This window comes from Aythya ferina (genome assembly GCF_964211825.1).
Source record: "Aythya ferina genome assembly, chromosome: Z".
Lineage (NCBI taxonomy): Eukaryota > Metazoa > Chordata > Aves > Anseriformes > Anatidae > Aythya > Aythya ferina.
In genome coordinates, this window is record NC_140299.1 from 65849494 (window position 1) to 65872903 (window position 23410).

General features: G+C 36.6%; 1 protein-coding gene across 1 annotated transcript in view; it reads right to left on the reverse strand.

Moving 5' to 3' along the window:
• Nucleotides 1–23410, reverse strand: part of HSD17B4 (hydroxysteroid 17-beta dehydrogenase 4) — a 61071-nt gene that overhangs the window by 15532 nt on the left and 22129 nt on the right. Inside the window, exons 12-18 of the mRNA XM_084503732.1 lie at nucleotides 20256–20362; nucleotides 19308–19541; nucleotides 18782–18833; nucleotides 17393–17464; nucleotides 15790–15893; nucleotides 11634–11699; nucleotides 777–846 (exon numbers count right to left, since the gene is read on the reverse strand). Coding sequence (XP_084359858.1) covers nucleotides 777–846; nucleotides 11634–11699; nucleotides 15790–15893; nucleotides 17393–17464; nucleotides 18782–18833; nucleotides 19308–19541; nucleotides 20256–20362 — 705 coding nt within the window. The remainder of the gene's footprint in view (nucleotides 1–776; nucleotides 847–11633; nucleotides 11700–15789; nucleotides 15894–17392; nucleotides 17465–18781; nucleotides 18834–19307; nucleotides 19542–20255; nucleotides 20363–23410) is intronic.

Genomic DNA, 23410 nt, shown 5'->3' on the forward strand with positions numbered 1-23410 from the left:
GAGATGATCTCTTCAGTAAATTTGTTTTTAATCTAAGCATAAATCTGTTACAGGTATTTGATTAGGAGACTGCCACAGTTGCAGAACCCAGCATTTTTCTGTTCAGACAAACTCCTACAGAGTTGATTTTGTTTTTCACTTTAAGCACCAGTGCTCTTGGTACATAGAAAAAATTTACTCCTTTTGTAGGGATTTTTTATGTGTCATTATGTAAACAACCAACCTCCTGTGCTACTAAGAGGTCCAGTTAAGCAATTTTACAAGAAAGTGCTACCAAAATCCTTTTCTCTGCTCTTTCTGCTTTTATTTACTGGGACTGAGAAGACTAAAAAGAAGCAGAAAAAAAATCCTCCAAGACCAACATAATCTCAAAATCATTTAGATGGAATCATCTATCAAAAATGTTATGTATTTCCTTCTGAAGCTTTCAAAAGTCGACTGAATTATATCTGCTTATGAAAACAGAGGTTGCACATACATAAAGGTGGCAAAATATAAGCTCTACTGTGAAAATAGAAGACAGATTTCCACTGCAGTTAAGAGTCCAAGCACCATACCACACATTCCTAGCTTCAGGAATCAATGCTTCAAAGTGAGGTGTCACACACAATTTTGAATACATCTAAGGGTGACTTAAACATCTATGAAAAAGCCCTGTTTTTCCCAGCTTCTTAAAGTCTTACAAACCTAGTGAATATATATATATATATATATATATATATATATTTACATTATCGTTCACCCAAACATTAATTGAACAGCATCCCTCAACTTACCTCCAAGCGCAGCAAAACTTGGATCGACATGTAAAGGATTCCAATCCCCGCTAAGCCGATATAAGGCAGCCTGCAGAAACAAAGAAAATGGGAGTATAGCTAGGCTTGTAGAAACCAGCAGGAGTCACACACAACTATTAACAAGTTTCTCACAATCTATTTCAGTAGTTTAGATAATAAACTCTATGACAAACCAGATAAAACATAAATTAATGTTATTGTATAGACAAACCACCGAAAGTCTAGGGTGAAGTACCACGAACTGTGTGTAATGCTGGTACCTGCCAAAGCAATACAACTGCTTAATGAGAGGAAAAAACAGCATATTCTGCTGACTGAGAGATCCATCTTTACTACAGTTTGACAACAGTAAAGTAACACCTTTCTTAGAATTTGACAGGAATTTCTTTTGCTTGAAGAGCCTTCTTACATAAGATTCATCCACATGTTTAAATTACATGTGAAAACATTCAAAACAAACTGAAAAATACTACCATGCATTTTCAACTGAGTCATTATGATACTGTTCCCTCAGCAGCTTCAAGCACAGCCAATCCCCACGTTAAACAAACAAACAAGAAAAACAAAGTGGCAAGCCAAGCTTTCTAGAAGACTTGCACTTTATGTTAAACATTCTCTTTCACTAGCAAAAAGACAAGTCAAATCCAGAAGAGCAAGCCAAATGGACTGCCACGTACTCGTATGTCAGAGGCCATTCTAGCAGGGTATCCAAAGGTGCGGTGAAACATACAGTGCTATCTGAGAGGGGGCAACAAGGAAACATACCGAGATAAAGGGAGTGATGTAAATATTTACGATCTGTCACATCTAAGGCAACTGGAGTGAACAATGGAGAAAGAAAATTGCAAAGGGGCTAATAGTTGCTGTCTGTGAAGAGTACCTGCTCTTTTCATACACCCTTAGAACCACAGGATGGTTTGTGTAGGAAGAGACCTCAAAGACCATCTGTTTCCAACCCCCTGCCATGGGCAGGAACACCTCCCACCTCAAAAAATTTTGAGCTTTGGGATGCTCAAAGCTCCATCCAGCCTGGCCTTGAACACCTCCAGGGACGGGGCATTCACAGCATCTTAGAGAAACCTGTTCCAGTGCCTTACAACCCTCTTCTGAGTAAAGAATTTCTTCCTAGTATCTAATCTAAATCTGCCTTCTTTTAGTTTAAAACCATTGCCCCTGTCCTGTCGCTACACTCTGCACCTTTCCTGTAGGCCCCTTCAGGTACTGGAAGGCCACTGTAAGGTCTCCCCAGAGCCTTCTCTTCTCCAGGCTGAACAACCCCAACTCCCTCAACCTGTCTTCATAGCAGAGGTGTTCCAGCCCCTTGATCATCTTTGTGGCCCTCCTCTGGACTTGTTCTGTCAGGTCCATGTCCTTCTAAGGCTGTGAGCCCCAGTGCTGGATGTGATACTCCAGCTGGAGTCACAAGAGCTGAGTAGGAGGGGAGCATCACCTCCTTAACCCTGCTGGCCATGCCACTTTTGATGCAGCCCAGGATACAGTTGGCTTTCTGGGCTGCAAGTGCACATGGTCAGCTCACATTGAGCTTCTCATTAACCAACACCCCCAGGTCCTTCTCTTCAGGGCTGCTCTCAACTAATTCTCTGCCCAGCCTGCATTTGTACTTGGGATTGCCCCAGCCCAGGTGCAGGAGCTTGCACTTGGCCTTGTTGAACCTCATGATGTTCTCACAAGCCCACCTCTCGACCCTGTCCAGGTCCCTCTGGGTGGCATCCTTTCCCTCCAGCATGTCAAACCACACAGCTTGGTGTCACGCTATCTGATCTAAGTTCTCACACCAGTAAAAGAAAAACTGGGAACTGGAGTGGCACCCCACTCCAGACTCTCACACACAGAAAACCCACAACAGCAGGGGTTCACAGAACACATACATACTGCTCTTACGATTTGATGTGTTTCCACTTGCCCTCCCTGAGAAGCAGTTAAAACTGTGTTTTTACTATCAGAAACCAGAGATAAGCAGCAGCTCTGAGGTGCCACTAGATTCTTTGGTAAGAGCTGTCTATTGTCTTAATGACACCAGTAACAAAATTACAACATTTCAGTGGGAAGCAGAACCTTAGTTCCATTATTATTTTTTTTCTATGACAATTTAAAGGAAGTTGCACTTGACAGAATTATACAGAGTATCACCCTTCATTACTGAAGTTTCCTTTCAATAGAGCCTAAAAGATAACAGTAAATCCCCACTCTTGAGATCTAGAAAATAAAAGCTGTCAGATGTGAACTGCACAAAATCATTAAATGACTTTTTAAGTAAAATTCTGACGTCACAATTTTATTCTTTTAATTTGAATTGTTACAAAAAGCTGTCAGGAGATTGTTTTCATAAGGTAACTGTTTCAGTCAATTTTAAATCAAGTTAAATTTGAATTTTAACTCAAACTAATTACCACTTAATTGTAGCGATGGAAAATTCTATTTACATTTGAGAAAAGAGACCAAATCTCATCTTAAGTCCTGCTGTGCAGCGGTTGTTGCTGTACATAAGAACTGAAGTTGTAATAGGAACTAGCCATTTATTTGGGGTGATAATAAGCACTACCTGGGAGACAATACCTCTATCAAGCGCCTTTCAAAATAACTATAGTGAAAAATATTAGTATTTCACTAACAAATAAATGTAGCCTTCAGGAAAGAAATAGTTTCAGACAATTAAATGCAATCAATGTATTTTACAAAAAATCTGACACATGAATACAGGATATACTTGTCTTTTGTTGTTTTCAGCAACTGGAGTGGCATTGGTCACAGCTAGAACACACACACGCTGAACTGAGTAACACAGTTACACAGCAGGTTACTTCAGATTTAGTGCAGCCAAGTAAGGCCTGCCATATTTATTTTCCTTTACCACAGTCTTTGCTATTACTTATATAAAATACATTCCACGTTAGAAAAAAAAAAAATTGCTTTAAAACCTTGTTGGCTCTACTTTCTATATTCCTACAGTAATGATATTTCTTGACGTCTTGAGTGATAGCGTAAAAAAAAGTGATGCATCCTTGGAGGATGACAAGAGTCAATTGATGTGGGGCATTAGATTGAAGTCAGTCATAATATGGTTAGATTGTTCTCCAATTAATAGCACAAGCTGTCAGGTCTCATCTCCTAACAATTTAGGAGTTCTGCCAGACCACAAAAGGAAAGGCGATATTCAACCTGTCGGTGCCAATTTTTCAGTCTTGCCTGCAGACTACAATAAAGGTCAATGGTAAAGCTAACAAACAAGGAAGCCAACTCTCCAAATATTTTGCCTTCTAATTTGGGAGAAGAGAGAGAGAGCTTTGCCCCAGAGGTTATATTTCAAAGCACTTCTGTGCGTATGTGCATGTGTGTTTACGTGTATGTGGGTATATTTTACTGAACAGCTTATTTAAGCAATAGAAAGGAGCAAAGCCATCTCAAAGAAAATACAGTCACAAATCTCACCTACACATTTCAATGAGCTCTGATTTACGTTAAGAACAATGAATGTTTCCAGTTAAAACTGTCAATGCTGGTATGTCAGAGGCTCAAATTGAGCACAGTACTTAAATAATTCACTGTACTTAAAACTAAGCAGTTACACTTCACCTGAGATCCTCATTTGTCATAGCTTCTTTTTAATTAATTATCTCTTTAAGCTGAAGTATAGATGTTGGGAATGAGCAATCAGCACATAAAAAGGTAAAACTGTTTCTTCGTTGCTTCAGAAAACCAACCATTTTTTCCTCAGTGAAGTAGCCCATGTGGAAAATATAACAGATACTATTAGCTGTCCATAGCAGCTTCCAGTGCCTAAGTATGTTCTGTGGAAATCTGCTTCACACATGATTTTATTTTTTAACAAGACTAACTAAGAAATATAAATGTACAGTTTAAGACTGTTTTAACTTTGAGATTCAATGTTCTTTGTTATCTGGACTATCTAAGTACAACCTTATTCCTTAGGTCCTTATTCCAAATACCTTAGACTCCCTCAGGAGTAAGAATTACTTAAAATATTCAACCAAAATACCTTCACAGACACAGGTGTAAACAGTAATAGGTATAATAGGTATGAAGTAGCACAACATCTTTTCTCCTACCTTATCCCACATTATTCACATCTTTTATCCCTATCACGTATTTTTCAACTTTAAAATCAAGTTATATACTCTCTGGCACAGGCTTCATAGAACATTATTTATCAGAAACATGGCAAATGTACAATCAGCCTTTTCCTTAGCAGGGCCTCTCTTAATTAAAAAGTACAAACCTTTCTGGGTTACAGAACTTCAAATGGAATAGCCATTTTTATGTCCTTTAATAAGATATGCACAAAGAGAGAAAACAAACTCTTGGTATTCAAGCACATCTTGTTTAGACAAAAAGAATGCAAACCTAGTACTGTTTTTTGTTTTTACTATCGTACTACACAAAATTCCATTCTATTCTAGTGTAATCAAAGCCCTCGACTATTTTTCAAAATCAGCATTATTAGAAAATTATAGTCTGATCTTCCCAACAGGGATAAACACATTAAAAAAAAAAAAAAAGTTGACGCAAGCATCTATATATATATATATCAACAAACTTCTTAAGTATAAGTGCTCACACACTACACAATTTCAAGGGTCCGAAGAATACCAGGTCTGCATACCGTAATCTCTAGATAAATTAAGAAAACATTATCAAGCCTTTGCAATGGTTTCACATCCCTTTGTTTTCCCTGTATCATTCTTTGTTGTTAAGCACATTTTGTCTTCCATGCTCTGTGTATCTTTGAACACACTGCAGCATTTCATTCTTCCCATTATAAAAGAAATTATTTATGCTACAAACAGCAAAAATCACCTGAGGCTCTCGGGAGGTTCTCTTGCTCTGTACTCTGAAGTTAATTTAAATTTACATGTTTTCAGGCAATGCTGTACCACAATCTTTACAGAGCAGGACATAAAAAACCGTTTGTCCTGTAACCATATTTTCCCCATCCATGAACATGCTTTCATCATCATCTCTCTCACAGGAGCATATCGCACTCATTCAAAAAACAACCTTCAAAACATCCCCCTCCTGTAATTTTTTCTTCTCATCTTTTAAAAATAAGAATAAAATCCCCTCCAGGGAAACAAATATAAGCTAGAAACAACCAAAGTTTATGTACATTGTCACAACGTGGAATTACTTATTCTACCTACACCTATGTTTTCTAAAAGCACACACAAATATTTACATATGCTTAAAAAGAAAACATAAATGCAATGTGCTGTATGAAAGATGACTTTCCACAGGCGATTACCAACATCCCAATTACTAAGAAGCTTGTAAGGGTCTTAACACTTCGTACTCAAAGCATTTCTTATAGTACTAAACCTGCTGACAACAGGTAGACAACATTTTATGGTAGGTTTCAGCTTAATAATGCATTAAGCTTTTAAATGCTTCCCATGCATGTCTTTCCTTCCAAGATGCTCTTTTAATAAGGTTTTATTGCTAAGTCCACTCTTTTACAAGAAACTAATTTTGTATGTAATTGTCTTCGCAACTGTTTCCACTTAGATTAGGAACTGCAGTTTTGACAGAATGTGAGACAGGGAAAAGCTGAACTCAAGTAGCTAGACGACAGCAGGACAAGCAAGAGGACAGCAGGACTGCGTGTCACTGAGAACGGAGGGAGACACCTGAAGGCTTACTCACAGGATGCTGATGACACTACCTAAAACATTGTAGGTGTCATTTTGTTTCTCTTTTAGAGAAAACAAAGTAATCGTATTTTAGAGGGGAAAAGAAAAAGAAAAAATACTAAAAGGCAGCACATTCTTCAGGTCTTGTCTGTTAAAGTTGTATCTGTACCTGGAACAGGCTTCACACAGCTTTTGTATCTTAATTCCTAACAGATTGATCTAAGTACAGATTTACTAAATCTTTCTTAAAAAAAAAAAGTTGATAAATACAAATTCATTATATTTCCTAAACAGTTTTTTCTATGCTGCTTATTGCATCCCTTTCTGAAAAGGCACCATCAGACACCGGATGCCACTCCCTTAAACACGCTCTGTGGAGCTAAAATGACTCAAACATTTTATAAACATCTTTACTTTATAGACTGAAAACAATAAGACAGCAGAAAAGGTCATAATTGTCAGCAGCACAAACCAATTCTGGCTCTCCAATTTAACATTTGAAGGCCTAATTCTTCAAAGTGCACTTTTTATTTTCAAAGTACTCTTCACGAGTTCAAAACAGAGCTCCCGTGAATTTCAATTTCAGCATGCTCTCAGGTACCAAGGTTCATCTCCCCAGCCTATCAGCACCTGTGCTGATTAAAGAATACCTATGCCTGTGTACTTTGGGATATACGCATGAATAGTTGCCTACTGACCATAAAAAAATATACAGAAAAAGGAAAGAAAATCCACCGCGGAAGAACTGCAACTCCAACCAGTCACTAACCACGAGATCCACTTCCTCTCATTAATATTTCTCAGAACACTACTGCCTGCAGCAATAAGATGGGAAAACACACTTCCAACTCTATCTCAATTCATGCCCAGAGCCCCCTCCTTGCCTTTATAAAGAGCTCTTGAAGAGAAAACACACTATTCATACCTGTATGACTAAAGCCTGAACCACAAAGCATTGCATACACGGTGGATTAAAACTTGCTTTGTGTGTAATCTTATCTGGAATATTTATACCTTAAAGTATCTGCCATGTTTAAAATGTTACCATAGCTTTCCAAATAATAATGACAGGATATCAACAAAGCCATTCCTCTCAGCATGCCAGTATCAGTCTCAGTTTCATTTGCTTTCACAAGGAATTTTTTTTTAAATCTTTGATATCCCAATTTTCCAAATCCTGGAAGTCAGGTATCAGAGCTAGTGTGTACTGCAGATATGCAGATTGCATGGAAAAGTAGCTTCAGGAATAATTCCGACCACATGACGCTGATTTGCAGGGACATGCTGGGGGCACAGCTACATGCACACAGGTTGCCCGAAGCAATGGAAGGCTGAGACACTGATTTTCAAAATCTAACTAGGCTTTTCTACCTCTTTGCTTTGTCTACTTCTCCCTATCAATACCAGTAACACAAAACACTCCAAGTCAGAATTCAAAGTGGGAGAATCCTTTAGTGAAATATATGATACTGTTGCAAGCAAAGATAATTTTTCAGTAAGTAACCATTTCTTAAAATACTAGACATTTTACTGAAATAAAATGACATTAACAAAAACTAAGAAGTCCTGCAAACTCCACCTGGTACAGCTTCTGTTTCTCCATGAAGACAAACAGAAGGCAATACAGAAGAGTAAAATTAAAACATCTCCATGAAAAATCCATTTAATGGGCTACTGTGATACTGCGTACTTTCTGTGATAACACCGTGTATGCCAAATAGTAATTTTGATATAGACAGATAACAGTTCTAACAAACAGATAACTGCAAGAACAGATCACACCACACAATTCTCAGAATGCTGTATTTCCAAGACAAAAACAAATACAAAAGGAAAACAACTGCAGAAAGTCTCCAACATACTCAATTCCTCATATTTATTTCCTCAGAAGCAGCAGCACTTGGACCTTACACACTTCAAATTCCCACTGCAGCTTATCTTGTGTTTGTCATAAAAAAAAATGAACTCCAAAAAATCAACACTTTTGGGAATGTGGTGAAAAGAAAACTCTCCAGAGATGCAGATGTGTATGATTCACAGTTTGTGTATCTTAATTGCATAAGGAATCATTTAGCAAAATTTGTTTGATTGACCAATTTAAGTCCCTGGTTTGAAAACCGGCAAGAAAGGAGTAGCTTGGTGATACTGAAGATTTGTAACTACATTAAACATTCCCTACCAGGTTGAAATTGCATGATTCATTTCTTGCTAAATGGCTAACAGTCGAACACTCTCTAGACTTCTTGATCTTCTGTCAAAAGGTCTATTTTATTCAAAAGATTTATGGGAGTATATCCAGTAAAGCATGGCTCTGGTTGCAGAGAACTAGAAAAATGCCACAGCATGTGCACATCTCTTCAGAGCAGTATGGAAAAAAAACATCACTTAGTACATTACGGAAAATCTCAAGAACATCCCAGAGGAAATATTTTATGTACTTCAGCAGGATGCAAATTTTAAGCTTTAAACCCTTTTAGAAGCTCAGATGCTTCCAGTAGATTTTCCTTAATTTCCACATCTTCAAGCAGCTCACTGTATGGTACTTCAAGTCTTTCATTCCCAAGTACTGTTTGGATGTTCAAATAGCTTCTCAGGAACAGGCACAGATTCAAAAGGGATAAAGATTGATTATACTATGTGGCTAATATATGGTAGTATACTACCAGGTACTATTTTATTATACTACCTGGTTAGTCTTTGATACCACTAACCAAAAGGCTTAGTTTGTTCTGTCACTGGACATTTACATAAGAAACTATCATTTTTCAAGGAACTCTAGGTGGCTGTAGCCTCCATTCTACTGAACACACAGTGAAGGGCAAAAAATGGCTATTACACCTCTGTTCCCAGTATCCTCTTTGCTAATGAGTGATTTCCTCTGTCTGGAAACACAGGCTTTTCCTCTTGCACAGTAACTTAACCCAGAGTATTGAACGGTCTTCTGATTTCCACAGAGTACACACACAGCTGCAATTTGCTCTTTACAGTGAACCTAGGGAAATGGCAACACACAGGTAGTAGCAAGTAGTTCATTTAGAATTAAATGTAACTTCTACAATAACCAGAGTCACTGACTTCAGTGAAAAATAGGACTCGTAAAAAATTTTAAAAGATGCATGGTGGTTTGGTTGTCAGGAAGTTTACTAGGTAATGATGCTATGAGAAGTTAATGGGAAAAAAACTTTTTTTCTGAAATGAATTGTGGCAACATAGAAACTAAGCGTACAATGCCACTACAATCATTGGAAACTACAACAGGTCAAGTTAGCTCAAATGCCACGTACAAACGGAGTCTCTCAATCTGCCTCCTCACACTCTAAACTAATCTGATGGCTGAGTGGCAACAGTCATTTCTGCCAACACTTTTGGCATTTAAACACAAAGAAAAAAATCCAGAAATATCAATGCAATTTGCATGCCAACTTCCATTAACAAAAAGGATTTTATGCAGCGGTGCATAAAACACAAAAAGTTTTGGTAAGCTTTCCTCAAGTTGTCCTACAAATGAAATTCTGTATTTCTGCCCACAAAGTCCCAAGTTCTGCACATTCTCCATCCCATAAATCGGCATCATCACTTATACACAGATGCTACTGAATAATTTGGCAGGTAGGTGGTCTTGCAATTGCCTGCAACTCCTGAAAAATCTAATTGAAGAGAAATTCTCATTGTATACTTACCTATCATAACATATCATAAAATAAAAATAGTGTGATGTCTACTCTTTGCTACTTTCTTTATTTTCAAAAACCTACTTTGCAGTAGCAGTTTCTGAACTTCTGCATTATAGAATCACTATTACCCTTTTTTATCTCTTGAACTATTTTATACACAGTAACTAGACATAAGTATCAGAATCTAACCTATGAATGAAGGCATCACAAATATCATCTGAAAGCTGATAGGCCTCGGAATCAATTCTGATACAATCACACAGAAAAGAATCTGAACTACGCTTCCAAGATTCAAAATACATGCTCTAACTAGTGGGCCATTAAGGTTGTTGCATCGCATCTAATAGAGAGCCAGATGCAAGAGAGCACCTTCCACTGCATTCCTCCACCTCTCAGGAGCAGAGTACTCGTTTTCCCCTGTACCTTGCTGTACTTGCACACATTTGATGAAGCCTATTAAGAAAAACTGGACATCTGCTTCTCGTAGACTGACACTGTAAATTTTAGGATGCAGCAATTAAATTATCGACAGATACAGAAATGCTGAGCTTGTCTCGTTCTTGCTTAAGTAGGTAGGGCTAACTTGGACTTCAAGTACATGAATCAGATGGGTGAGACTTAATTTGAATTACTGTGTATATAATCAGAGCCGAGCAGATATCAGTTACCACAGGTCAGCCGATGCGTGATGATTTAATTTTATCTCCAAAAGGTATATCCTCCTGCCAGAACTATGTTGCTTTTGAAACTATTACTGAAAGCTGATGGGCCTGGGAATCAATCCTGATACAATCACACAAAGAAGAATCTGAACTAGGCGTCCAAGATTCAAAATAAATGCTCTAACTACTGGGCTATTAAGGTTGTCTCCATGCTGATAGCTCTCCCTTCTTTGTCTGACTCCTGCATTTTTCCACCTTCTGAAAAAGACAGTTTTATTTACTTGGGTTTTTGCCTTTGGAAAGTAGATGCCTGCAAATCACTGAGTGGGACTATAGAACAAGGGAAACACACCTGGAGAGGTATCTGTCAGTATTTTATGTTTCCCTGACTACTACAAATAGAGAAATCTAAAATTTTCAGAACTATTAAATTTGAAATTCTTTCATTTTTTAAGCCACTGTTTGCATGAGCCATTCATTGCAAATTGCAAAGACTTTGAATTTTTTTAAACTACAACTGAATACAATCTCTCAGCATGTTCATTTCCTCTTTGTGCAGAATTTTCTAATAACAAAATATAAAATATTTATATTACATATTATATATTTATATAATACATATAATAAATATAAAATTCTGTTTTATTAAAAGGATGTTTTAGTATATTGAATATACCACTGTAACGTAGCATAAATTTTAGCTTCAAGTTATCAATGAAGTATACATAAATACCTGAGGTATAACAGAAAATTGAAAGCATTAGTGAATATCATGCAATATTTTTTCTCCAAGTAAAACAAACATTTTCACACCTTGAGCATGTACAACTTTACCTGATCGGCTGTTGTGACATCAGAAAGTATAGCATCAGGGGGTCTCTTGGGTGGATTCACCGTTACCTGAAGCAAAAGTGGTAGTATCAATATTTCACTGTAAAAATCTTTTATCCATACCCATGCCAGAATCACTGGCAGAAACGTACAAAGAAAAACAGCATTTGCCAAGTTGTTAGGGTTCCTCCCACCCCTTCTTCACAGACAAACAGGAAAAAAATAGCTTTCAAGATCACCTTTGCAGAGACTGAACCTGAAGCATCAGATCTAAGTTACACCTAGCTGATCAATTTGCTTACTTTCCTTCCAAGCTATCTATAAAAGCTCAAGCCCCCCAAAATCTCATTAGTGCTCTGGAACACAGATATGAAAGTGAAGCTTTTAATATAATATTCTAAAAAGCTCAATGGAATACAAAATAATCTATTACCTCACTTACAGACTACATCACTTTTGGCATTTTAACAGCTTACAGATTCATTTTATTTTTTTTGCATTGCACTTTTTTTTTCCTCTTTGCAATTACACGGTGCATATGAAGCTCAACCACATTGTAAGAAAGTTATTTGTCTGCTACCTGCAGCTTCATTGTTCAGTTTTGATTATATAAACTTTACCAGCTGACTGTCAGAGAATATCTTAGGTGATAATAAACACAAAGAATGCCATAATGAATTCAAATCTATTAAAGTAGCTGAAATCGTTTTTCCTCTCTTTCTGTAGTGTTTTCAAAAAAAAAAAAAAAAAAAAAAAAAAAGGAAACAAGCTATAAAACAAAAGCAATCAACTTGATTCTCACCTGCAGGAATTCTACTTAATCTTAACTTGTGTAAGCTCTTTCCCAAAGAAAAGAAAAATCATCAGAAACTGAGTACAGAGTACTGTCACATCTAATAACAACAGAATCTTTCAATTTTATTAACAGCAGAGCAAAGACATCTATTGGATAGAAGACTTGAAAACATCACTCCTGCATTTGTCCTTCAAAGATCCACAATGGATCTACTGATTATTCAGCTTGATAACAAGAACACCATATAACATGCTTTCAGAACATTAACAGCTTCCCAATCTATCTTCAGTTTATTTAAAGAAATTGAACCTGAATTACTGAGCCATAAATTGGTTGAAACTAGCCAACAAATGAGTAATTAAGGAAGCCACTGTCATTAGGGCAAGAACTCTAACTGAAGAAGAGAAACATGACTTGCACAAGGTGTTGCTCAACATAGACCTCAATTTGCAAATTTCTTCTCCTTGGTTGGCAGGTGGAGTACATGTGCAAAGTGACAAAATCATATACTACACCACATGTCTAATCAGTTTCAGACTTCTTTTTGGCACAGGGGTACATGAAATGCTTTGGGCTTTGTTTTTTTGTTCCCAAGAAGCTTTGTGAAGACAAACCAGAGGAATTTGTCATTTGAAACATGCAGAAAGGCCCTTGAATGTGCTATTCCTATGTTGTCTTAACTAGACAGTATTTATTTTCTTCTTTCAAAAGAGGGACTGTTACCTGAAACAGGCATTCATTGTATTTTGAAATGTAAAATAATTTTTTAAGTAGCATTCTCAAACTTCACTGAATAGTGTGAAGAAGTTGCATTTGCCTTAAGTGCAAAACTTAAATAAAAAGTACCAAGGTGCTACTCTGGGCTTATTGATACCACCAGCACGAACTAACACCATTTCTTTTGGACCACTATTTTTACATGCACTATTATAAAAAGAGAGAACAGAAGCATAAAGGGTTCCATCAAAGAATACTGCACATCATCTGGATGAATATTCTGTTAATTTGCTACACCACGCAGAATCTTCTCCCATTCCTCTTTGGAGCATTATGCATTTCAAGATTTGAAAGTTTGAAGTTAAAAAACTTCAGCATAATTGATAGAGGTTATAAAGATTAGATTATACAGACTAAAAGGTTAACCTTCAGTTTATATAGCTATATAGACTGTAGATTTTCATCCAAAAATCCCAAAGAACATCCTTCTTCTATGTCACAGATGTAACTAGGTACAGATTATTGAAAATACTGAGCTTTCAATAGCCTGTTGAACTGACTGTTGTTTACTGTAGTGCCTTAAGGCCCTAGTTCACAACAACATTCTGTCATAGCTGACACTATGCTTAAACACAGTATTCAGGGAAAAAACAGTTACGTGTCAGGTACCTGACTAGCTACATAATGGATCTGGACATGAATAGTGTGTGTTCATGTGGCATTGTTTGTCACTTGCTAACTCTCCGTCCAAATGCAAGAATTCCATTCCAGCAGAAGTGAGAAACAGTGATGATTACTTCTCTCTTTTCTTCTTTATGCTCTCCAAACCTCCTTCATGCAGAGGGATAGATTTATGAAGAGCTACACCTAGAGGCCTTTTCCAGAAACAGCATGTTCAAACCTAACCAGTTTGAGTACTTGCTCCTCAGTTGTTTTTTTTTACTTTTTTTTGTTTTGTTTTGTTTTTTAATTAAAATGAGCTTTTCAATAGTGCAAAATCTTACATTATTAATACATGATCATACCTACTAGCACAAACTTAACATATGAAAAAAATACTTAATGAAACTTTATACTTCATATTAGTAATGATAAACTGATGAAGCACAAATTGTGTATTCCCAACTGGGTTTACAAGCACTGAAGCAGAAATAAAGAGTGATCATAACAGCAAAGTTGAGGCAAGTTTAAAATCACAAAAACTTTGGAACAATCCAACAGCTCAGCAGCAGGCCTCTGGACTAAGTCTCTAAAATCTCAACCTCTTGTCACTCTGTCCTTGCTGCCTATGCTTAAATTTGACAAAAATTCTGCTCTTAAAGCTATGCATGAGAGGAAAAGCTCCCAGAATCTACCTGAAAGACTTAAAAATAAAAGCCAATTCTCTGTTCTTGTTCTAATCTCAATGGCCACTACATTTTTTTCAGATCAAAAGTAAATTGAAAAAAACAAAACCTTCTTCAGACTAGCTTTTAAAAAGAAATTTATAGTTTTCCTTATCAATCTGTCTATGGAGAGTGTTGTTGAGAATGATTAAATACATAGAATCAAAGCATGCAGTTTCTGTTGTTTGCAGAGCTTACATTTGGTCATCCTAAAAGCAAAAGTGAATATGACTCATCAGTTGAACTGATCTTCCATCTGACTTACAGCAGGAGTTTAAGGATTTTAGCACTGCCCAGACATGTTACTACATTCTTCTATCTCTGTGGAATTAATCGTGTCAAATTTAGCTACTTCATGTTGCAGACAGCTAGACTGTCAACTTCAAAAGGTCCTCTTCTAAAAGACCAAATACTAATAATCCTCTAGAGGAGCTTTGTGTCCACATCACACATTTCAGGTGAATTTCAGTTTCACTGAAAGACTATTTTCTAATGCCAAGTCCACAGATGACTGCAGGTCATTTTAGACACTCTTAAATGACACTAAATGGCACCCTTGCCTGTGATGCAACAGTCTTCATATAAGTCTTATTATTAAGGTATTGTAGAAAGAACTGGATGGTTACAGTGAAGCATACAGCTTTTGACAAATTTAGAGGGGTACAGAATACAAAAATACCTGTTCTCAAAACCTCTTTTTTGCTTTTTGGTTGAGTCACTACTAGAACAATCTAACTTAATTTAGATTCAAATCTAAATTCGAATCACCTATTACATAGTCTTTTAGGGTATTTTCTATCTGTAATTTCAAATATTTAAACATAGGAATATTTGATCAGTAGCATGCTCAGCAACTCACTTTGCTCTCTTATTGTCACATATGCTTTTTTCAGGTCAGGACCAGTACCTTTTCTCACAGGTTCTTCAACAAAATGAGCTATTTAGATTCAAGTTTGTACTGCCCTCACTTTACTGTAAGTGTGATCAAACACTGGAACAGGCTTTCCAGAGAGGTGCCTGATGTCCCATGCCTGTTGGTCTTCAAAAGGATATCTGGATAATGCCCTCCATAATACGCTTTAATTTTGGTTTTGCCTGAAGTCCTCAAAGCAGTTGGACAGAATGATCTTTGAAAGTCTCTTCCAACAGAACTATTCTATTCTGTGCTGCTGAAATGGTAGTGTATCCTTCCTAGTTGATATAGTATATATCCTTCTTGCAGCACCAACAATTTTTTGCCAGTATAAATGTCTGAATTTACCTTGGCCTTTTCTGATGTTCGTTTTCCACCAAACCCTCCAGCTCCAACAAAGAACAAGGAGAACTGGTTATAGCACACTAGATCGTTTCCACAATAGGTATTCACTGAAAGACAAGAAAAGAGAATGGTCATGTGCTGTCTTCTTTTTTCACATAGCTAGCATGTGATGGTACAAGAGAACAGTTTAGCTTCAAATATGCCAAAGACCATTTTAGCAAGTTAAGGGACAATAATTACAATTTCCTGTTATACTGCTGCAACTCATTTCTTGGCTAGTGAAAAAATGATCACGTTTTGAATAATACTATCATGAATTTTATCTATATGAAAGCATTGAAATTTAAAAAATGAGCTATCAAAATACTTTTTAAGTATTTAAGATGTTAAAAGCACAGTGCTGCAATTAGTATTTATTTCAGTGTTTGATATGGCATTACCAATTTATTTAAATAGGATAGAATTGAGCCATAAAATATGATTTATTAGAAGCTATTAAGAAGCCTTCATGTGTAAAGCACACTACCATCTCTCAAAATGTAACACATTCTTCTAAGAAAAAAGCTCCAGAACAAGTTTATTTTAAGGTTATTTGTTCCAGAAGTTAAACTCCTTACACCTAATCATTGAGATTCAGCTTCCTATTTCCAGTTCATGCCTACTCCACTCCTTTACATTTTAGACTGAAATTTATGGTATTGTTAACGACCATTTCCAGTTCTGAAAAGAATTTAAAGTCACTAACATTCTGTTCACAAAAATAGCTTGTGTGTCACAGAAAGACAGATAAAATTAATGTTAGCACAACACAGAGCAAAACACAATGAGAAGGAACATTAAATGTCTTTTTAAATGTTATATTCATATTTTATTATATTAATAATATTACATCTTTTTTTAAAAAATGTTATCTATAAACTGGAAGTATAAAAATACAAGAGGAATTAGAGATTCTTCTATTAGAGATTAAAATCTCTAATATTAAAATATATAATTAATATATATATATAATTAATATATATATAATATAATATATATAATATAATATATATATTATATATAATTAATATATAATAATTAAAATCTCTAATAGAAGAACAGACATTGCCCATTAATCTACTAATCTAATTTCTCAAGGTCCTTGGCATACCACACCTAAAGATACCAAAATTCAGAAAATAACAACTTATCAACTTCCAGAGATGTACTGATCCCTTAACTTGTATCCAAGAGAAAGGAAATAGGGTTTTGGTGGACAAATGCCCTCTAGCTAAAATTGCTACTTTCAGACCAGGCTAACTATTATTAATAAGAACTTTGTTCAGTTTGCACAGTGCACTATTCCACTTAACACAGGAAGAAATCAAATCTTCTCTGAAATCTTTTTCCAAAAAACAGTGTTCTTAATTTTAGTACCTTAACTGCCCAAGTACAATGACATTATACAGTTACACAGCTACTGATAATTAGCTCATTTCTCAGCTCTCAATAGAACTTAAAAAGGTAAAAGTCTTTACCACAGAAAGGCTGGCAGATACTCTTACAGCTATAAAATAAGCCTCTCAAATTTCATTGCATCCCCTAAGAAAATTATAAACTTTCTCACCATCTATTAGCAAGACTGCTCCCGAACCTTTGTCAAGTATATCAGCAATAGTTGAAACTGAAGTTAGTTGTCCTGTAAGGCAATAAGAACATGTACGTATTTTAGAATCACTAAGTTTTGCTTCAAGAACTTTCATAGATCAGTCTTGATACACTATTTTTATAGTAATAATTATCATAATGAAAGTCATAATAATCACAATCACCATGATAAAAAAGTGGTAATATTTTCCAATCTTGATTGTTTGGTTGTGTTTTTTTGTTCCTTTAAATCTTGCAACTGTTCGTGTATGCAGAGCTAAACGCAAACCATGCTTCAAACATGAATACATCACTTCACTAAGTCCAAAACAGATTCTACCACATATGGTTTGTCCACAGATTTCAAGAGGGCTGAGACAACTACAGTTTTACAGAACAGCAGCTCAACTCAGGTCCTGGGTCTGTACATTTATGAAGTTTGCCTTTAAAGAAACTATTGCTCTAGAAAGATGTTACCATACATACTTACATGGTCAGCCTATGGAATGGAAAAACAAACAGGTTTATGAGTACTGAAAATCCATTAACAATTATCAGCCTTCTTTGAAATTAATAAAATTTTCACACACCTTATTTTGTTTCTCTAAGATATGCTATTAATCCATTGCTTTTAAGATTTCTTTCCTTCTATAATCTGAAAAAAATTATTTCCGAAAACAACTAATGAGGAAACCCAGACACATGCATGTGTATCCTGAATGAATCTAATGAGCATCTCTCAAGTGCTGTAATCAGGGAAAACGCAGCGATCTACAAAAGGTGCTTTTTAAAACAGTAACTAATACCTTAATTTTTGCAGGAAGAAATGTAAGTGACTTTTACCCTCCTCATAAAGATGTTCATTACTCCCTTGCAGATATAGTTTAAATCTATTTCTCTTAGAGGCACAAGAATGAACCACAGCCAAAGAATTTTCTGGTAAACATCCCAAAAGTACCATGATACAACCTCAGAGAAAGAATTAAAATTTCTGCTAGTTGATATCAAATTTTATGTGTAATATACCTGCATGTTATGTATTTTCTTAATATTTGGCACATTTCTTTTCAGGCCAACTACAGAAAAAACAAATGAACAAAAAAAATCGTAGATACTTGCTTTTATTATTTCAGATTAGGCACAAGTTTACTAAATACACTATAGAACAGCACCACTGAACCCCATAAACAGTGTTTCAGAATTCCTTCAATAATGCAACAGGTAGCCTCTCTTCCCCCTCACTCCTTGTAAAAAAATATGAAAAAAAAAAAATACAATTGGAAGCAGACCTTCCATATTTGTGCTTATGATGTGGCTACAAGACGTGTTGTCATAGTGACAAGCAAATCAGCAATATAAAAGGACTGACCTGAGGTTGGTAATGGCTTATACAGTTCCAGATATTGCTCACCATGCAGCATCTATGTAGAGACAGGCAACACTATAACAACAATGTATTCAGTTGCCCCCCACTGTGCACAATCACAATGGCAAGGAAATATGCAGATATTTTAGTAAGTGTTCAGAATAAACAAAGAAACAAGAAGTGTGTGGGTTTTTTTGTTGTTTTGTTTGTTTTTTCCCTAATTTTACATTGTATTTTCAAAGTATTTTCAAAGCAAGTACTTTCAAAGCAAGATTTAAGCTTTGGAGAATTTAATAAAAACACAGTAGGCACAAACTACAATTTAACACAAAACTCATAATTCATATTGTCTTATGAAGATATAGTTTGTATAAGTGAAATAAATAATTTCTTAGAATGCAATACTATAAACACCAAATTTTCCTTTTCTAAAATTGAGGGCACCTATTAATATTATAAATGCACTAATTAAAACAATTTTATAGTTACACAGAAGACAAACAAGATTAAATACTTAGCTCTTCCATACCTTTGCAAGATCAATATTTAGTCCTGGAAGAGAAGGAATACCATCAAACATTGAAGTCTGAGCAGGAATTACTCCAAAAGTAGGTAAGCAGCAGAACTCTTCACTTCCTTCAAAGAGAAATTTCAGGTGATCTGGATCCTTAGTTGACATTCCCACACCAAGAGCATATAGAATAGGCTCTAAGTGAGTATATGTATACACCTTGGTAGTCAATTGCCGGCCAACGATGTTGGTCTGAAAATTACAGATTAGTGTAAAATAAAACTTCATAGTATTTGACACTGCACTTGCATTCTTTCTATAATTCTCATATCAAACAAAATTCACATTTGAACTTTTTTTTTTTTAAGTATAGTTGCATGTAAACATGACGCATGAGAAATAAAAGTTGCATGTAAACATGACGCATGAGAAATAAAAATACAGTAATGCTAGATTAAGGTTGCTTGTACTGCAACAAATATAATAATGCATTATATCTTGCTGCTAGCAATTTACTTCAAGAGTAAATGGTATAACTTAATATGTCTCTGCTCCCAGTAACGTGTAAGTTTTTCTGGAACAAACCATGAATGAAATAGTTAATACCATCATAAAATTGAAAAGAGGGAAAACTAGGTATATTTTAAAAAGGAGACAGAGCAAAAACACATTGTATGTGTCCTCTGCTTCCTCTTCTGAACAACACCTAGGTAAAAAGGTTTACAGAATTTACAAGCATTTGTATTCTACATTATTTGGTTTATTTAGTCTCAAGTTTTTCCATCAACAGTAAGAAAAATGAAAAATGAAGTCTGGGTAAGTTTTTTTATTTAGCTTCTTTTCTTCAGAGGTTACTATCTTCTTTTTACAGACAGCAAGCCAGAGTAGAAGTTAATCACCATCAGAACACGTGTCTAAGCTGTTTTCAACTAGCTTTGAGTGTGTCTGTTAGACAGAGGTACTCACTGTATTAACAGATGAAGAGGCCACTGATCCAGAGCTTGTGGAATTCATGGATATGCTCCCTTGAGACTCTATCTGACTTAGAGCATCATTCAATACACTTATGGACTCTAGAAAGAGCAATTGAAAAATATTACTTGAAAATACCTGTAAATAAGACACTCCAATTAGACAGAAAACAAACGTGCCAGCAAATGAGATAAAGCTTCTCAATTTATTTTTAAGCACAGTAAGTAAACCTGTGCAAATTGAGCATGATGCTGTTTCCTTACAGACATCTAGGTAATAGCTGCTAAGTGGTCTCTGTAACTGTGTTGTGGTTTAACTTTGGCAGGCAGCTAAGTATCACACAGCTAGCTGCTTGTTCACTCCCCAAACAGTGGAACAGGAGAGAATCAGAAAGGTAAAGTGTAAGAATTCATGGGCTGAGATAAAGAGATAAAGTTCACTAGATAAAGCAAAAACTGCATGTGCAAGCAAGGCACAAGAACTGATTAATTCACTGCTTCCCACTCTCAAGCAACCATTCAGCAATAGTTACTTGGGAAGAAAATGCCATCCCTCTAACAACCTTCTCTCCTCCTCTCCCCCCAGTTTTTACTGCTGAGCACACCCTCATATGACATAGAACATCCCTTTGGCCAGCTGTCCTGACTCTGCCCCCTCCCAGCTCCTGGTGCAACCCCAGCCACCTTGTTGGCAGGGCAACCAGAGAAGCAGAAAAGTTTTTCTGTGCTACCACTACTCAACAAAAACTGAAATATTTCTGTGTTATCACCACTGATTTCTTAAAAATCCAAAGCACAGCAACACATTTGCCTTTATGACGAAAATTAACTCTGTCCCAACTAAGACCAGCACGACTTGCTCCATCAGCTCCAAGTAATCAACTAAGACATCTACTTAATTCCAGTGCCTGAAACGCCACCACCATTCAGGCCAAGAGGAGTATGTCAGTAAATACTTTTGTTGTAACTCCCTGAACAACAGTACTAAGGAGAAGATATTGAACACTGTTTTTTCAACTGCCTCAGCAGTGAGTATCTGAAAATTGGTACTGCTTCTCTTACCTTTAAAATTATTTGCTATACAAGTAACAAGTTACATGTCCGACTAGCTACTCTCTTTCCCAAATCACATTATACAGAAAAACCCACACACTCGAACTGAGTAACCAAGACTTGGACCTTCTGTAATCCCAGGATTACAAAAAAGATGATGCATGGATGAGATACAGAACTCATTTCTGGTAAAGGCTGACCATCAAGAGTACCTTGCTCCTCAAAGCTCGGTATGCTAAAATCAGTATTTAACGTTCTTGTATTTGAAAGAAGTGGAGAGCTGGACAAGAAGTAGTAAGAAACACACATAGAAGTGCTTAAATCAGATGAACACAAAATCATTATTCAACTACCTTTACCTTGGAGCTGTTCTGAATTTCAGAACTCCTGTACCCGTATTGACTTGCACTGCCTCTCGGGTTAGCACCAAGTTGCTCTGCTGTGTGGCACTCCCCGAAATACCCTGCTGGCTGAATATCCTCTTAAAGAATCTTGATTTTGTAAACAATTTCTTGCTTCCCAGACTCACTGCCAGAACCATAATAATGGTTTATTTGTAGCCCATATCTCACGAACAAGAAGACCTACCTACCAAACAAACACAGTTGTCACCATCGCTGCTAAAGATAAGTAAGTTTATGTAATGTTAAAGTGTGGAAAATAAGAGCTGTAATTTATGAGAACCCTTTAACAAGGGTTCTCTTTTATCATTCATGAAATGAAGGAAAAGCAATAACGAGTTGCTGGGAAAAGCAACAGACTGTTTCTACCTTTCTTGCATAGGCAGAAGCAAAGCTTTCACATTGCTTTAAAATCTTCAAGGGAAAATACAGTTTTGATTCCCAAGTAAAACCAAATATCTCACCAACTTTTCAGGTCCACAATCCATTTCCATGCAGGAACACACATACCACTCTTGATGGTGAAATCTCAAAACAAGACTACCAACATGTATTACCCATGCAATGACATACATTAATACTAACACTACTAGAGCAAATGGTAATTTAAACACGGTGTAGAATACTAAAATCCGTGGTTTTTTGGTTGATAAAAATTTTGGTTACTAGTCGGCTGAATATGAGCCAGCAGTGCGCTCAGGTGGCCAAGAAGGCCAATGGCATCCTGGCTCGTATAAGAAGCAGTGTGGCCAGCAGGGCTAGGGAGGTGATCGTCCCCCTGTACTCGGCTCTGGTGAGGCTGCACCTCGAGTACTGCGTTCAGTTTTGGGCCCCTCGCTACAAGAAGGACATTGAGGTGCTTGAGCGAGTCCAGAGAAGGGCGACGAAGCTGGTGAGGGGCCTGGAGAACAAGTCCTACGAGGAGCGGCTGAGGGAGCTGGGCTTGTTCAGCCTGGAGAAGAGGAGGCTCAGGGGCGACCTTATCGCTCTCTATAGGTACCTCAAGGGAGGCTGTAGCGAGGTGGGGGTTGGTCTGTTCTCCCACGTGCCTGGTGAGAGGACGAGGGAGAATGGGCTAAAGTTGCACCAGGGGTGTTTTAGGTTGGATATTAGGAAGAACTTCTTTACCAAAAGGGTTGTTAGACATTGGAACAGGCTGCCCAGGGTGGAGTCACCATCCCTGGAGGTCTTTCAAAGACATTTAGACGTAGAGCTTAGGGATATGGTTTAGTGGAGGACTTGGTAGTGTTAGGTCAGAGGTTGGACTCAATGATCTTGAAGGTCTCTTCCAACCCAGACAATTCTGTGACTGAAGAGGAGAAAACTTATTTCTTCTAAAACGTACTACAGTGAATGAATTCTCAACTGAGCAAACTCTCAGTTGGTCAAGTAGTTAGCGTCTGGGTAAACATTAAGGTGATATGTTGGGGTTCACCTTTAACACCAAAGGCCCCATTAAAACCATTCTTTTCTTTTATTTAAACTCTGCCTTACTGCTTTATTTGTAACTAGCAACAGTACTTGAACTGTGTCATACCAGAATCCTTTAGTTAGATGTTTACTGGTATATTTGGTATATTATAAGGTATATTTGGAAAAAGCCATCTTTTAAGATGAATTGTTTTTTTAAGAACAACGGAGTTTATTTCTAAAGACAAAGACATTAACAGCATGAGATATGTCTTTAGCTCTAGGC